This window comes from Sinocyclocheilus grahami, unplaced genomic scaffold (genome assembly GCF_001515645.1).
Source record: "Sinocyclocheilus grahami isolate Dianchi unplaced genomic scaffold, SAMN03320097.WGS_v1.1 scaffold344.1, whole genome shotgun sequence".
Classification (NCBI taxonomy): Eukaryota; Metazoa; Chordata; class Actinopteri; order Cypriniformes; family Cyprinidae; genus Sinocyclocheilus; species Sinocyclocheilus grahami.
Window position 1 is genome coordinate 3,014,206 of NW_015505523.1, and position 17,817 is coordinate 3,032,022.

A 17,817-nucleotide genomic window follows, 5' to 3' on the forward strand; every position below is an offset into this window, starting at 1 on the left:
AAAACTGAAAAAAGTTTTTTTGCGTCATACAGTTTCATGTAAATGTCTTTATAAATGAGTATTATTATTAATAATATAGCAAAAACTGAGAAATACATAATGGTTAGCTTTTATTTTTTAGTCAGCATTTTTAAATCACTGATAATGAAAGACAAGGTTACCGTTTTATGGGGGTTTTTTTTTGGTCGTGTTTAAAACTCAGTCGTAACTGGTTTCACCAGAGTTCAAAAGGTCAAGGGTGAATAGTTTTCACAAAAACTGTGTCAAGCATTATTGCAGGTATTTATTATAAAAATGGTTACATATAAGTCTATGTAGGTTACATTTGTGATTAAAAAAAGTATTTTTCTAATGGCCGTGTATAAATAATTTATAGAAACTGTCTTTGAAGTGTTGGTGACCACTAGGCCACTCTTGGACGTGATTGGGTATCTCTGTTCTTAAGAAGTTGTAATCCAGTTTAGCAATTAACCTTTCAATTGTCAAGGCTCGGTGTACAAGGTCACCTTTTGAGGTCTGCTCTGACAGTCTTTGCTCGACAGTTGTAATGCATGCATACTGTAGTCGAAGTTCAAAGGCTAACGTGCTACTTGTCTCAGATTTCTCTGCTGAGTATCAGATTTACACAGTAAACTTTAGATTAGAAATCAGTTGATCACTGCTACTATGCTTTAATTTTACACAAAGCAGCAACTGACGACAATACAGACTACTGTGACTAGTTTAAGAATAGGACCAATGTCACCAAACACAACTAGCATTCTGAAGTAGAGCTGTTCCTAGTGTACCTCAAAAAATAAATCCGTAACCTAAAGTGATATAAAAAGACAAGTAGAAATCTTTAACTAATGTTACAGAACAACTGCAGCACTGAAGTCTAAAACAACAGTTTCACTTTTGGACATTAAAAAATGTGACAGACACTAAGTTCTTTTAAACAACATTATTCAGTGCTGTTTGTTACACCTATACGCTTCATAGCAGGTAACTTACAAGGAGAATAGAGTTACATAAAGATCAGATTTATTGTTGAGTATTTGGGCTGCTTCAACCTGACTTTTGTCTCAAAATATAATGTTAAATGTTAAAAAAAGCTCTACCAACTTAGTTTATTTGCATGTTTCTCTCATTGTCACCCTTTAAAGTTATATCTGAAATCAGCTAACTGCACCAAAGTCCCTGGGATAGTTTATCAATGTACATTTAATATCTGAACAAGATACATAATACCTTTTTGTGTGATTGTTGTTAATCTTGTTAATAATAAATTATTTATTTTGCTCAGTATTGTTTTAGTATCATTAAGTTTTTTTTGTTTTATTAATATTTTGGATTAATTTTTATATTTTCCATTTTATTTTAATTTTAATTAAGGTTTTGGTAATTTTTTGTTGTTATTTGTTATATAAATATATATTTTTAAATATGTCTATATATTTATAATTTTTTGTTTCAGTGTTAGTTATTTTAGCACATCACAAATGAAATGATAAATGTAGCCTAAGTTTTTATTACTATTTTGAATTAGTTTTTTATTTTTACTTTTAATTTTAGTTTAAGTTTTAGTAATTTTGCTGTAATTTTTTTTTCAGTTTTAATATTATTTTTAAATGTCTATATCAATTTTTGATTCAATTTTAGTTTGTTTTAGTATATCAAGTTGAACTAAATGAAATGAGAAGTGTTGCTATAACAACTAGTTGAAATAAAATAAAATACAAAAAAAAAAGATTTCCGTTAACGTTTATTTTAAGTAAGAATTTTGCAGTTGCCCATATCTCTTTCATTCTTACTTTGAACTTGCTAAATTGTCTCTCAGCTGTGAAGCACATTTTTCTTCACATGTATTTGCTGTCACACACACACAGATCTTTTGGAGTTCCCGTGCCTGTCCTTCAAACCCCTCCAGTGACTTTGACCTTTGGAATGTGTCAGAGAGCGGAGGGGGAGGGGAATGTTGCGCACAGAAATCATATGAGAGTATCCGAGTGTCCGAATGTGTGTGAAGATTGAATGAATGACAGTGAGCAGGCCCGGAGAATGGGTGCATGGGAGAAAGACAAAGAAATGGTTTCTCTCTGTCAGCATTTTGTGCTAATGGTGTGTAGGTGATGTGGTGTAAAACATGGATACGGTGTAACAGACACAGATTATTATGGAGTACAAAATAAGCCCTGCATGAGGTTTATTGACATTGGCCAGGACAGACTTTTTTTTTTTAAACAAACAAAAGAGAGAAATAAATGCAATACCTAATGCTGAGACCACATTTACGGCTAATGTTGTGTCTGATTAAATCTGACATTTTTGTTAGATATCTGCAATGCTTTTATTAGTTTTAGTTTCGAGATGAAGATGTGGTTCAGACTAGTAGCAGTTTTGGTATTATTTATAATTTAGCCACTTCATAGCAACGTGCGTCTCTGCTGATGCAATCCATTATATAATGCCTTATTTTGTAATGCATAGATCTGTCATGTATATTCAGTCTCATACATTTTTTTGATTACTGGCTGATTTTCTCTTTTCTTGTCAGGGTTCCTGATGCCCAGTTTGAACTGACTACTGTAGTCTTCTGATACCAAAAGAAAGTGAGAGGATTTCCAGCATACACAAGACTAAAGACCTTTGGCTTTTGAGCAAAAGGTAAGCTAATCGTTGTAAATATATTTTCTTATTAAAAATAGTTTTATTCATACTTTTATTTGATCATATATTCCCTCTTTAAAGCACTGATGTACCACTGCTTAACATATAAAATATAAATAAAAACGTTTCATTTTCAAGCAATTTAAAGCGGAGGATCTTCAGTAGCCGTAGGACTGATAAAACACATAGATCATATAATCCTAGATCTATTTGAGTTCAGACCTGCTGTATTTAGAGTCCCTGATTTTCTTTTGCCCGTTTCTGTCTCTCATTACATCAAACTTATTAACATAACTGCCTTGAGCTGAAGAAAAACAAACGACTTGCCTCAGTGCCTCGTTCTTTCCCCTTTGCATTTATTATAGAATGGAATAATCAGTCACTAATGCTAAAGCTTTTTCTTTTATCAATCATTATTGCGTGATTATTTGAATATATTTAGTAAAAATGCTTGGCTCCTGTGAGCAACTCTCCTCCCTCCTGAAGGCATGACTCATGACACGTTTGTCTGGGGGAAAGTGAAGTTCAAAGATGCACACTGCTAACTAAACTAAGCTTATTCGGGCATGTTTATGGGAACACAGACAGATTTCCTTGCGTTTGAAAGGCGGCGAGTCAATGAATAGCTATTTTTGGGTACATATTCTCCGGTAGAGACGTTTGGAGGAGGTGGGACATATCTTGAATGAGTAAAGGTAAGTTAGCGAAAGCTAAGCTAGTCTAGCATGTTCTTATAAGTGGGAAGCAACACAAAGTGAAACACACAAATTACTTTTAAAATGTATTAAACATTATAGAAAGGGAAACGAGAATTCAACCTGACGAATTCAAACAAGCATCAATCCGGATGTATTTAGGCGGTGCAGCTTTGCAGAGTACTATAGGAAGTGATTGATTTGGTTGATAAAGTTGTAAAATAGCACACTGAATATTGTTGTTTTCACATTCACATTAGCTATGCCCGAGTCGTGAACGATTTGTTATTTTGAGGCATCCTTTTAGTGAACCGGACTGAGTCGGTTCGAGCGGTTCTCGAGTGAACAGATCCGACTCTTTGAACCGATTCTTAATGAGCAGAGAACCAAGTGATATGATAATAAGAGAATTTGACTGACGGGTCGAAAAATAAGATGCTTTTATAGCAGAATAGCAGAAATATTACAAATAAAACGTACTGTAAATATATTTACGATTTGGTTGTATAACCGTTATATCAACACGCAAACAAGCGATTTGGTTTTAATTAATAGCATTTTATTAAAACGTGCAAAAACTCTGTAGATGTAAACGGATGTTAGTATCGTTTAGTGTAAATGAACGTTACATTTATCATGGCTGCAACAAACAGAACTCAGGCATATGAATTACAATAAGCTCCCTTATTAATCAAACTTAAACAGCAGTATGTGCAAATGTATTTACTGGAGGATTTTAGAGCATAAAATATGCCACGCCGGGATGATAGGGACCATGTGATTACGTAATAACGCCATGACGCAAGAAAGCCGCTAAATCGTTTTGAACCGGTTCTTTGGAACGAACTGTTCGAAAGAACCGACTCACGGAAATGTGTTGGACTTCCATCACCACATCAAATTTTAAACAAGCTCACCGTTTAAAGTCCTCTATTTCTATGTATAATGAACCGAATCGGATGTCGCACATCGGTGAGGTTCACGTGAACCCCCAGCGGGAGAGACAAACGTGTGAAATGACGGTCGTTTGCACCGCATGATCAGTTTGCGCCTTTTCCTTTGTAGTCTGTCATTTACATGTGTTTGAAAAGGAACGTTCCTCCGTCATCCGGTTCCTTCAGTTTGATGAGGGATTTAGAGATCTCAGCTTGTCCTCACAATTGAATCATTGGCCTCCTGTGAAGCGGCGCAGCGGCGCGTGCCCTCACTGTAGCCACGTGGTCATTATTAGGTTCACTGGAGAACTCAAAGCATTGAAAACAATCTCTGAACAGGTCAAAACTAAAGAGTGAGAACAAGTGACTTGTACACTCCACAGTTGTTACTGTGGGTTTGTTTTAACTGGGAAACAGTTCTCACAAATGTTCCATATTTATCATATAAGCAGACTTTTCTGTTGGTATGGGGAGTATAGGTTAAATTCAAAGTTCGGGTGTTATGTAAGTTTTGGCAGAAAGTACAGTGGACTTGAAGGCATTGGGGCACAGTTACATTCTGCACACTCGCCAACGTTGCAACACATCACACATAACCAGGTGAAAGGGGAATATGTGTGTGTGTGTGTGTGATGTCCACCGAGGACAAATGAAGGAGGAAATGTAGTTTTTGACCATAATCTGAGTGGCAGACAATAATCATGATGACTCGGTAAATGTGCATTAACCTATGTATAGTTCATACAATATACGACTCGTATTTCAGTCAGGAAGCTCACAAACCCAGTATTGCTCTAGTAATCGTAAGGAGCAGATGTCAATGCTGGTTGTGTTCCCTACTTGGCAGTCGTTCTGCAACTTGGGTAATTTCCATGTGTTAATGCGCTAGAACATTTCTCTTTCTCGCAAATTGCTTAAAATGGCAAAATCAGCAAATTTGAGAAATGGCATTATAGGTCAGTTTGTCCCTGAGGGGGGTTTATGGACTGTGGGTACCGTGGAGTGGTTCAGAGTCTGTAGGGCATCACTTGTGGAGGTATAATTAGAGGATTGGTTCTCTCTCCTGGATTAATGACCCTAATCTGCTGTGGGCGGAGGCCATGCCACTGGGATTATGGACAGATTTGTGCAGAATTCTGTTCTTCAGTTTGAATTGCTGTATGTGTTGTGTGTAGATCTTGTAGCAATACTTCAAGGTAATTTATTAATACTGAACCCATGTATTCATACCTGATGCTACCAGTAGAACGAAATCTCAAGATATTTTTAAGATTAACGATTAGAGCTGCTGTTGTGTGAGCGTGTTGAGCACTTTCTTACAATGTCCTCTCTCTTGGGTACTGCTGGGAAATTGATTAAGTGTAGTGAATTGGTTTGTTCGGAGGTTTCAATGGGGAAAACAAAGGAAACGGCTCGCAGATATCCTAACATAACACTGCTTGAGAGAGTGAGGACGTAAAGGTGCTTGTTCGTTGAATGCTGTCTGCTTGCTCAGCATGCACCTGCATGTTAACTGAAGGGAAAGAAGAGCAAGGATTACTGAAAAATAAACTAGTTTCCATCATTACAGGGAAAAAACATTTGTAGTTTATAGCTCATAAGAATTATTGTTTAAAGGAGATTTATGCTGCGTTTACACTGTAAGGCCTATTGCACATATTCAATATTTAAACATGCATTGGTTTTTTGTTCCACCTGTTTACATTCTCTTAAGGCAAACCGATTGTGTTTGCATTATGACCTGCCAAGACTAGGGCTGGGTATCATTCAAAAATGTTCGATATCGATACCAGTTCCTGAACGATACTTTTTTCAATACCAATTTTATGAAATCAATTTTAACAATCTAAAAAAAAAAAAACTGGTGGTTTTATTTTTCAGCTTGTTGATGTTTATACAAACTCCTCTCCTGAGCCACTGCACAAAGGAACAAAATGTAACCAACACAATAAATCAGTGCAAATAGGTTTAATAAAGCTCAAATAGTCTTCAGTTTACACATCTGTTAGGCTACATTTACACTAGTGCGTGTTCGTTTTAAAACGCATAGCTCAGACAGAATCATGATTTCCATTTATTTTCCACTGATTTACTGATGAGCATTAGCAGCTTCCAGCACGGTCTGCCTGTGTGCTCTCTTCCATGATCGCTGCTCTTACTCGTTTGACGCGGACTGACTGTGCAGACCGATCGGTGTATTACAGTACCACGAGAGCTAAAGAGAGCAGACTGCTCCGTGCGCTTTCGAATCGCTCTCGCGGATGTCAAACGCTGATCGATCTGCGCCGCACCTCTTCTAGTCGAACACTAGTGCTGCAGGCTTATTGGCTCACTGGCGCTGATGAGATTAACCCCTTAGGTATCGAAATTTGGTACTGAACGATGCAAAAGGGTCTGGCTGCAGCCTTGCACTTGCACTCTCAGACACTTGTGCTTCTGCTAGCGACGTCACTTGCCGTCTTTATTTTTTATTTTGTTCTATTTTTATTACTTTTTGTTTGAATCTCTCAACATTTTACAACAGTAGCCACGTGGTAAAGACAAGAAAAAAGAAACTAAATTAAAATGTCACTTGCACTCGCCACTTGCACTCTCCGCTACCTGCGACGTCACTAAGTCAGTAACAATTAAAAATAATTTAGTACTATAACATACAGGGTCCTGCAAGAAAAAGGCAAGACCTGCAAATCCTTGGCCACAGAACAGCAGAATATGAACGCATGCGCAAAGTCTCTCGTTAAGCATTTTCCTCCTGTAGAAAAACATAAACACTTAACATGGCATAATGTATTAAGATGCTATTAAAATATCAAATATACAGTTTATTAATATAATGAATATGTATATAGTATTTTCCTTCCATACCGCAAAACGTGGCATGATGTGGCATAATGGACTAAAAAGGCCAAACTCAGTATGCTCCTCTACATTATTAATATACATAGCTAATATGTACAGGAAAGCAGGTAAGCCCAGAATAAACGCAACACTCACAGTTTCGTGTTAAGCATTTTTTCCATATAGAATAAACTGTCTACAGCTCTTTTATATCATTGTTTTTGTCCATTAAGCTACATTACGTGTTTTATTTATAATGATTTTCTATGGGAGGAAAATGTTTAACGTGCAATTTAATGCATTGCGTTCTGGGCTCGTCTGCTAGCCTGTACGGAGTTGATCCTTTTAAAATAACTTAATGCATTTCATAATGCACGTTCATATTTGCTGTTCTGTATATACTTTGAGTCAACAACAAGACATATAGGCTACTGAATTGTCTTTATCATCCGTTATTATGCCACATTAGGCGTTTTGCTGTATGGGAGGACAAGTGAAAGTTTGCACGTTGTGTTCATGGCCACCTGCTTGCCTTGCAGTACATTTAAATAATAACTATATATCGAATTTGATCTTTTAATTGCACTTAATGTATCTTAATACATTAAGCCATATTAAGTGTTTATGTTTTTCTACAGGAGGAAAACGCTTAACGAGAGACTTTGCGCATGCGTTCATATTCTGCTGATCTGTGGCCACGGATTTGCAGGTCTTGTCTTTTTCTTGCAGGACCCTGTACGTTATAGTATAAAATTAGTTTTAATCGTTTAATCACCACCACAGCTTCTTGTCTCCATTGGCAACATGCACGATTTGTATCGATTGCAAGTGACGTCGCAGGTAGCGGAGAGTGCAAGTGGAGATTGCAAGTGACATTGTAATTAGTTTCTTTTTTCTTGTCTTCACCACCTGGCTACTGTTGTAAAATGTTGAGAGATTCAAATAAAAAGTAATCAATAAATAAAATGCTGAGAGATTCAAACAAAAAGTAATCAATAATATAGAACAAAATAAAAAAGACTGCAAGTGATGTCAATTGTGGAAGCGCAAGTGTCTGAGAGTGCAAGTCTGAGAGTGCAAGTGCAAGTCTGCAGCCAGACCCTTCTCGAACGATGAGATGTTTTTCGATACTCGATGGTATCGAGGCAATTCGGTCGGTGCCTAAAAAGTATCAAACTTGATACCCAGCCCTAGCCAAGACGCACTAGGCTGACAACAGCACAGTCTTGGATTGAATTTGTTTTTAGTAGTAGTCCTCATAAATAATAAAAAATTATCTTTTCCATTAAGGGGTGATATTTAAACCTAAACGGAGTTTTTGACTTGTGTAAGAATTTTTTGAGTGTAAAATATGTTTTAATAAAATGTCCCATTTTAAATTATATTACACAACATTTTTACTCCGAAAATACATTAAAAGACATTTAAAAAAGTTCTCTCTTGGAAGAATTTTTTATCATTGATTAAATTGAAATATTCTAAATTATTTTGATCAGTACTATTGTTGTTACTTGTATGTTTTTGTATAGTGATTATTCTTAAGAAAATGTTATATTATTGTAAATTATGTATTGAAATGATACTTTTATTGTTGCCATGAATATAGCCATTGTTGCTGATATGGCGCGGATTTCCTTGGTTTTAGGGGCACATTTTCTCTAACCTTACTAGAGGTATGTTTTGTCATATTTTTAAATGTAATAAATTCAGTTAGAAGAACTATTTGTTCAAAACCGACAATATTGTGTCTAAAATGTAACTCACTTAAAATTAATTTATTTTTAATTTGGGGGGAAAAAAGCACAGTTTCTGGTGTGATATTGCATAACTATATCATATTTTATTACATTTATTAAACACATTTTTTCCATTTTCCCCCTTTTGAATTTGGAGGATTTTTTATTAATATTTCTTGGCATTTTTCCCTCAAGCCCATGTTCATCTCCGACCCTAGTTGTTCTGTGAAATCAGATGCATGACTTCACCTTCAATCTGATGATTAACCTTCAGGATTCACACATACTATTTCCCATGCATTCATTTTGATGTGTCGAATGGTTGAATTCCAGATATGTATCAGATTTAAAACTGGATTTTGAAAATGAGTCAGATGTTGAAACATCCAGTCTTGACCTTCATGGTGATGATGATTATGATGAAATAAAAACTGAAAAGGTCCCTCTTTTTCCTCACTGTCACACATTTTTCTTCACAGGTATCATGTCTTCTAGAGAGCGACGCTCCGACCTGTACATAAAGGCTGAACCCAGCAGTCCCGATGGAGGAGGAGGTGGCGGAGGTGGAGGTGGAGGTGGAGGTGGAGGTGGAGGCGGCGGTGGCGGTGGCGGCGGCGGCGGCGGTGGCGGCGGTGGCGGCGGGAGGACCAGCCCGGGAGGAGTGTCCTCAGACTCCTCTCAGAGTGGAGGAGGGGGATCCAGAGGAGAAGGTGCTGGCCGCTACTCCCCGCCCCCTTACACGCCTGCATTACGTTGCCATTTTAAGGAGGAGGGTGCGGATGGAACCGAGGAGGGCTCTACCGGTAGCGGAGGAGGCCGCTGCAAGTATGCGCTAAGCACGCTTCCCAAAAGACTGTGCCTGGTGTGTGGAGATGTGGCTTCTGGCTACCACTATGGAGTGGCTTCCTGTGAAGCCTGTAAGGCTTTCTTCAAAAGAACCATACAGGGTGAGCATGTCTTACTGTGTACCAGATTCACTTGTCGTTACAGATAGCTTGTAAGTAAGCCAAGCCCGCTAGTTGTGTGAATCAGTGTTTCCTGTCCCCCTAATAGCCACCGCTGCCTCAGCCTCTCGGCAGAACAAATCATATTTATCCAGAATTTAATGTGACGAGATACCTTCAAATAATACCAAGAAAACATGTTTTTCTGTTGCATTGTTTTCATTGAATCGAACACAAATTAACATATAGCATGACAGCCATAATCCGATTTGAAAACAAATGTCTTTTATAAGCTGGCTCCTTTTAATGAATCGCTCAACAAGACTCAGAAGATAAAGCTTTGAATCATTTTTTAAGAATCCTTCACTAAACTGATTCACTGAATGTTTACTTTCAGTTATGTCTCACTCAAAATTGAGCTGTTTTGTGTATCACAATTTTTTCAAATGTAGTATCGTTAATGACTAGTTCCCATGACATGAAATTAAAGGTATTTTGTATTATTTTAATTAAATAAAAAAATATATATAACATTAAAAAGATTAAATATTAATAATTAAAAATATGATTTCTTCTTTTTATGTTAATTATTGATATTTGTTGTATACAACATTTTTTTTTAAAATAAATAATAAATAATATTTTTATGTATATTAGTGAGCTCTTTGCTACAAAAACTTACTTCTCTAGAAAATACTGTTCTGGACATTTTTATAACATCTTCACCTCCATCTAACAGGTAATATTGAGTACAGTTGTCCTGCCTCCAATGAATGTGAGATCACCAAGCGCCGCAGGAAGGCCTGTCAGGCGTGTCGCTTCACCAAGTGCCTCAAAGTAGGCATGCTCAAAGAAGGTAAGGTGGCACCTGGCCAGCACAACCAATCCTCTCTCTTACGATACCTAAGTACCTCAGTGTACGGTGTGATCCACAGGCAGTGCCAAAATCCTAATCCTCTTTCTGTGTTTGGTGTAGGTGTCCGCCTGGACCGAGTCAGAGGTGGACGGCAGAAATATAAGAGACGCCCGGAGATGGAGAATGCTACGTACCAGAGTGCACCGATACCTTTAAGGAAGGAGGGAGAGAAGGGTAATAATAAAAAATATTTATTTATTTATTTAGAATTTAAAATGTATGTGTAATTTTATTTATTTATTTTAAACAAACTTAATTTTATGGCCTGCAATTACTACTGCATAAACTTGGCTTGATTATTCAGCTGAGTAATATTGTTTCTCTCAGGCTCATCCAGCATCATTGTGTCTCATCTGCTGGTGGCGGAGCCAGAAAAGCTGTTTGCTATGCCAGACCCCCTGCAGCCTGACACGGCCCAGCGCACGCTCACCACTCTCTGCGACCTGGCCGACAGGGAACTAGTTGTCATCATCGGCTGGGCCAAGCACATTCCTGGTAAGTGAGAGCAAGAAGAGGAACAGCAAGACGGTTGGCAAGGAGACCGTGTCAATGAAGCTATTCTGATGTCGAGCTACCGGTTACTCACTCTCCTGTTACTTAACTTAAGCTACCACATAGTTCTGCCTGTCTCAGTCTGATTCACTGTCTGATTCACATTGCACTTGAAACTAGAATGTAATTTCTCGATCTGGTAAGCCCTTATTTGATTGGCTGACTAAGGGCACAAAGGGTTTTATATCATTCTGCCTGAAAACATAGTGTGCGTCTCCATCAGCTCCCTAGTTTAGTAGTCACGGCACTGATCAGGGAGGCTGTCTCAAACGCAAAAACCTTCCAGTGCACTGAAATGTTGACTCTCTACAAAGCACCATGAAAAGCAGGGAGCATCAATGGTCGCCATGTTCCTTTATTCTGAAGTGTGAATTTGTGTACATTAGGTGTGGGCGATATGACCGAAATCTTATATCATGATGTGAGTAATTTTATTTCATGGTAATGATATATCACGATATAGTTAATTTTGCTTTAAATAAGGTCTTTATGATATCAACATTTTTGATACCTTAGAAATTTCATCATTCCAGGGTTAATATCACAAAAAACTAATACTAGCCTAAAAAAAACAAAAAACAGCTCACTGAAGACAAGTAAATAGTCAGCGAGTAAATAAGAATAAACTACTTACAAGCAATAGGACAAAAGAACTGCAGTAGAACAAATAAATAAAAAACGCTACATATATTGTATAAAGTAATCAAATGAATAAAAACACTGCATTTTCATCACTGTAAATTAAATATGTATTTCTTATTAAAGTTACAAAAGTGATTTAGTCGAGAGCAGTGAGAGATTTTCACTCTTTTGTTGTTTGATTAACATGAATGACAGACAGGAGGAATATTAGACTGCTGTCACTTTAGAGAGCTGCCCGGATCCAATATACTGTTACACATGTTTTCTTTCTCAGCTGTTTGCTTTCACTTAAGACCTAAATTACTGTGTTTACAAGGATACTTGCAAAGACGGGCATTTTAACACATGAAAGTGTATGTATCAAGGCCTATAAAGCGCCAAAAATTACTCCGTTCAATACTCCAACGCTCTATGATGAACACCGTCTTCATGTGCTCGCGGGCTCTCTGACAGCGTTCTCTCAGACAGTGCATGCATATAGCGAAATTAATTCTCTTTCGCTGCTGATTGCGTTTTAACGGCTTAAAATCACTTGCTTTTAAATAGCAATGCTTAAAACAAGTGCAAACGATAAGTTCTCGTGACCACGTAGCACAGCAACATCACATGAGCGTGTAACCACAATAGAGACGATGGTCTAAAATCTCTACCGGTTGTCTAATGTCAGCCAATTAATGTCCAATTAGTGTCTTCCGGTATATCGCCCACTCCTAGTGTACATGATATAGTGATTCTTGACCTAGGGATCTAAATGAGACGCATCCTATAGTGTATTAGACTAATGGAGGATGAAATAATCACTGGATTTTGTCAGGAATCACCTGACAGTTTAGTTTTTAGTTTTTTAGTTTTTAGCCGGTTTTAAACAACTAGTAAGTATTGTTAAATTCATATACAGTTTGTATGTTCTGCAATGTGTTTGTTAGTTCCTGCTGTTTTTATGGTGGTCCATTATTATGGCCTAATCTATTTCATGCATGTAAAAACAAAGGAACAATATTTTTTGCTTTACGTCAGTCAGACATCTGCAATTATGGCGACTGAATTTGCACTGTGAACCAGATCTTATGAAGGGCCACTATTTTCCACTAGAAATAAAAAGCATAATTGTATTAATTGTAGTGGCAAAGGTCGCTTGCAATCTGTGCAAAAAGTAGCAGACATCCTCTTCTTGAAATATCCTCTTTTCATTCGCGGTAATAGTTATTCATCATGTTTACTCATGCAAACGGTTTATCTGGGTACTTATACTTACACATTTTACTGGGAAGTGTTACTTACTGGCCAAGTTGCACTAATATACTTGGTGGTTGGAAGGAAAGCAGATCATATGCTAATGTGCCAATAACAGGCTAATATTTCAGGAGGCTATGAAAAAGCCAGCTAGAAAACAGTTAGCAGCTTTTTAGTCACTGATATTTTCACATTTCTGCACTGCCTGAAAGTCCTTATCAATCACAGCTGTCTGTAGAGAACAGGTGCCTAAAGAAAGATTATAATTGAAGGGAACTGGAGCAGGTGAGTCAGAGCTCCAGTCAGAACGTGGAAACCTTTTCTCCTAATTGCTGTCCGAGCTCAGTCTTGGAAGGAGCGATTTCAACCGCTTTTGTCAGTCTCTGGCTATTTTCAAGACCTCCAAATTTAGAGCACTATTGTGAGTGTCCACTGTGTCTAGGTACTCAACAACAACTCTTATCCCGCTCTCTGCACTCCACATACACTAGATCTGAAGAGCGGGCCTTTACAGTCTCCGTAGGAGGGGAGGATTGTGGGATTAACAGTGCTGACAGAGACAAAAAGTTTAGAAATGTTCAACATTATGCAAATGAGTGGCAAAAAATGTGTCTTAATGAGGTGAAGGTGGTGACATCTGTCATAAGCTTTTTGAAATCTACCGACAGTGCTGGAGTTTCACATCGTTACGTATTACTATATTGAATTAAATTCATAATAAATGCATTAATATATATTAATAAAAACATTATAATAGTATTAATTAATATCATGTAGCCTTTCCCAATTAAGCAAGTATTGCTTCAGTTTTTTTCAAATCAATTATTCAGTAAACAGTGTTAACTGGTTTTCACTTTCATGTCATTTTTAAAATGTTTTATTAATAATACTGACATAACAGATTGTGGCAGGTCTTTTACGCTAATATTTCAATACTTTGTCACCCATCTGATTTTTGACCAACCTTTTGCATTCATTTAAGACGAGCCATCTGTGTTTGTGTATTTTGAGCATGTTTTCTTCTGCACCAGTGGACATGCGGCGTGAACCTCTCTTTTTTTCTCCCTCATCCAGGCTTTCTCTCGCTGTCACTGGCTGACCAGATGTCCGTTTTTTAGAAAGGATGAAGTAAATTGAACAGAAGTGACAGTACTGTTTTTAACATTGATAATAATAATAATAATAAATATTTCTTGAGCACTAAATCAGCATATTACAGTAGAAAACAGTATTGTTTGAATTCAGCCACGAGGTAAATCTGTGATGTTTAGGTCCTCGAAGGTCTTCGCTTTATGCCAGTTCACGTCACCAAACGTGATTTTTCAGGTTTACATCTACATTTATGCAGATTTTGGTATAATGCATAAAATAGCTAGGTGGAAACGTGAAGATACAAATAATGTCCTAAATGCACATAAAAAATGTATGCGCATAAAAAATTTATGATTTAATTTAGAATGTCTGCGCATAAACACATTTACTGGATTAATTAATCTAAAAGTCATATGACTGAATAATTTGCTTGTAGAATGATCCGACATGCTGTCATTACAGACATAAAGCAATTGCAACTTGAAGTTCATCAGAGTTTTTTGTCTGCACTCTCTAAGCCACATGTAATTCAGTATTTTCAATTAAAGTGGCTTCAATAGTTAAAATTTAATTTTTTTTAAATTTGTGCCAGTTTTCTCCTGAATACTTGAGATTAAATCGCAACTTTGGAAGAGTAACGTTGGTTTTATTGGTCCTGTTTACACCTGGTCACTTCCAGCGTTTTCTCTGATCGGATATCTATCTGATTTGTTAAAACGGTTCCATTTACACTTGGCCACATAAATGTATCTCCACAAAATTGATATAAATCAGATCTTAAATTCCCGCGCTACATGCAAATTTACGTTCACGTCAACGAAAGCAACAGATATGCACAACATTTTATTCATCATCAGCTAATTTCAAGATGAAAGACATCTTGCACAAAGGCATCAGCACTGGAAAGATAACTTAGTATTACTTAGTACTACTTTTTATGAATGATTGTGTGTGTTGAGTGTCTGTGACTTACTTTCAGTTTCATTTGCAGCAGTTTGCACGTCGGTTTGCTGAAGAAATACTCAGCTATTCATTCATGACGATGCATGTAGCTTTAACATTTTTTTCAACATTTTGGGAGTTCTGCGCCAATAGCCTCGTGGTTAGTGCGTCGACACATAGTGCGACTGCGGTCACGGCGACCCGAGTTCGATTCCCGTCTCGAGGTCCTTTGCCGATCCCACTCCCCTCTCTCCTCCCAGTGCTTTCCTGTCATCTCTCTACTGTCGTATATCAATAAAAAAATTTATAAAAAGCCCATAAAAATAACTTTTATATATATTAAAAAAAACATTTTGGGAGGAATAAAATTTACATATGTGGTTTTAACAGCCAGATGCATTTACCCTTGTTCAGTTTCGTCTGGGATGCATCCAAGACCACCTCCTGAAGCGGTTTGAGCGATCAGATTTAAATTTGTCTCGAAAGCGTTTCGGAGGGCATTTACACCTGGTCTTTTCACGATCGAATCAGAGAAAACGCATAAAGTGACCAGTTGTAAACAGGCCCGTTTAGATATGAAGGTCTAATCACTCATCCTCTTCTTCTCCTCTTTCAGATTCGGTGTACATCGAGGACATGGAAGCCGTGCAGAAGTTACGGGACCTGCTGCATCAGGCTCTGCTGGAGCTGGAGGTCCAGCGACACCCTGACGACCCTCAGCGTGTGGGACGTCTCCTCCTCACCCTGCCCCTCCTCAGGCAGACCGCCGGCCGGGCCCTCACCACCTTCTACAGCATCAAAACCCGCGGCGGCGTGCCCATGCACAAACTCTTCCTGGAGATGCTGGAGGCCATGATGGACTCACCCTAGAGAAGAGATGACGTTGGATGAAGAAAACGGCAAACTTTTTGTGTGCGCAAGGGCTACAAAAGCCAAAAGAAAACACTTTTTGGGGTTGAATATGAAGAAGACGCTTCGTGTAGCTGTCCGCCGGTACTGATCTTTCACATCCAATGCTCCTCCTTCACTTGATTTCAATGGGTACCACGTCAACACAGACTAGGGTTAGACACACTTAATATTTATGTCAGTGTTCGAGAAACTGTGTAATTCATTCTGTCACTTCACAGCCATCCTGATAAGTGTTTCTAGGAGCTAACCATTACTGTAAACTCAGAGAAATTCACGTGCCAAGGGCGCCTACTGAGACCGCAGCAACATGAACGATTCAGCGATATGTCATTCTTTAACTATGGTAGGCCATCTAAACAAACTGACACTATCACTACAGTTATAACAGAGTAAGCTTTTTTTTTTCCCTTAAATCGGTGAGAAAAAGGCACTTGTGTAAAGTTAATAACTAGGGTTGGGCCAATAGACGATGCCATCTTCCATCGCCGATGGCTGACAGACATCACGATGTTAAGCTGACATTGTAAATCCCCCCATCCCCCCTCCACCTTGTCTCCCACAATCCGCCGCATCCCAGTTCCGTGTTCGGAAAGGAAATTAAGTGTACTACGGAAACCCTAAAGGGAATAAATAGCCTACGAGATGGGTGAATAAAAAAAAATATTTCAATACTTTTTCTCGCAATTATATCGTTGGGTAAGTAAAGGTGACTGTATATAAATTGCGGGCATCAAGGAGCCGCTATTAAAACCGCTTTCGATTGCGCGCTCTCATTTTACTTTCACTTTCATTTTTAAGATTCGCGATCACAAGGACTCTATACTACGGAGCGGCAGTACTTACCACACATTTGAGGGCATTTACACCTGGTCTTTTCACAATCGAATCAGAGAAAACGCATAAAGTGACCAGTTGTAAACAGGCCCGTTTAGATATGAAGGTCTAATCACTCATCCTCTTCTTCTCCTCTTTCAGACTCGGTGTACATCGAGGACATGGAAGCCGTGCAGAAGTTACGGGACCTGCTGCATCAGGCTCTGCTGGAGCTGGAGGTCCAGCGACACCCTGACGACCCTCAGCGTGTGGGACGTCTCCTCCTCACCCTGCCCCTCCTCAGGCAGACCGCCGGCCGGGCCCTCACCACCTTCTACAGCATCAAAACCCGCGGCGGCGCGCCCATGCACAAACTCTTCCTGGAGATGCTGGAGGCCATGATGGACTCACCCTAGAGAAGAGATGACGTTGGATGAAGAAAACGGCAAACTTTTTGTGTGCGCAAGGGCTACAAAAGCCAAAAGAAAACACTTTTTGGGGTTGAATATGAAGAAGACGCTTCGTGTAGCTGTCCGCCGGTACTGATCTTTCACATCCAATGCTCCTCCTTCACTTGATTTCAATGGGTACCACGTCAACACAGACTAGGGTTAGACACACTTAATATTTATGTCAGTGTTCGAGAAACCGTGTAATTCATTCTGTCACTTCACAGCCATCCTGATAAGTGTTTCTAGGAGCTAACCATTACTGTAAACTCAGAGAAATTCACGTGCCAAGGGCGCCTACTGAGACTGCAGCAACATGAACGATTCAGCGATATGTCATTCTTTAACTATGGTAGGCCATCTAAACAAACTGACACTATCACTACAGTTATAACAGAGTAAGCTTTTTTTCCCCTTAAATCGGTGCGAAAAAGGCACTTGTGTAAAGTTAATAACTAGGGTTGGGCCG

The 17,817-nt window shown here is 38.4% G+C and overlaps 2 protein-coding genes across 2 annotated transcripts; both read left to right on the forward strand.

Moving 5' to 3' along the window:
* The first annotated feature begins 3,155 nt into the window (after positions 1–3,155).
* LOC107603300 (estrogen-related receptor gamma-like) lies at positions 3,156–16,066 on the forward strand. The gene is made up of 8 exons (XM_016296057.1): positions 3,156–3,344; positions 9,333–9,800; positions 10,537–10,653; positions 10,774–10,887; positions 11,041–11,208; positions 14,215–14,249; positions 14,467–14,494; positions 15,791–16,066. Exons 1-8 carry the CDS (start codon positions 3,335–3,337, stop codon positions 16,042–16,044), a joined length of 1,194 nt encoding a protein of 397 aa, XP_016151543.1. The 5' UTR covers positions 3,156–3,334; the 3' UTR covers positions 16,045–16,066.
* LOC107548116 (steroid hormone receptor ERR2-like) lies at positions 16,052–17,337 on the forward strand. Its single transcript, XM_016228663.1, has 2 exons — positions 16,052–16,073; positions 17,062–17,337. Exons 1-2 carry the CDS (start codon positions 16,052–16,054, stop codon positions 17,313–17,315), a joined length of 276 nt encoding a protein of 91 aa, XP_016084149.1. The 3' UTR covers positions 17,316–17,337.
* The last annotated feature ends 480 nt before the right edge of the window (positions 17,338–17,817 follow it).

Excerpts from the sequence above, each read along its gene's own strand:
- LOC107603300 (XM_016296057.1), top strand. Across the intron at positions 9,801-10,536 it reads CTTCAAAAGAACCATACAGG|GTAATATTGAGTACAGTTGT; the intron begins GTGAGCATGTCT and ends TCCATCTAACAG. Across the intron at positions 10,888-11,040 it reads AAGGAAGGAGGGAGAGAAGG|GCTCATCCAGCATCATTGTG; the intron begins GTAATAATAAAA and ends TGTTTCTCTCAG.
- LOC107548116 (XM_016228663.1), top strand. The coding sequence starts at position 16,052 with ATGACGTTGGATGAAGAAAACG. Across the intron at positions 16,074-17,061 it reads GACGTTGGATGAAGAAAACG|ACTCGGTGTACATCGAGGAC; the intron begins GCAAACTTTTTG and ends CTCCTCTTTCAG.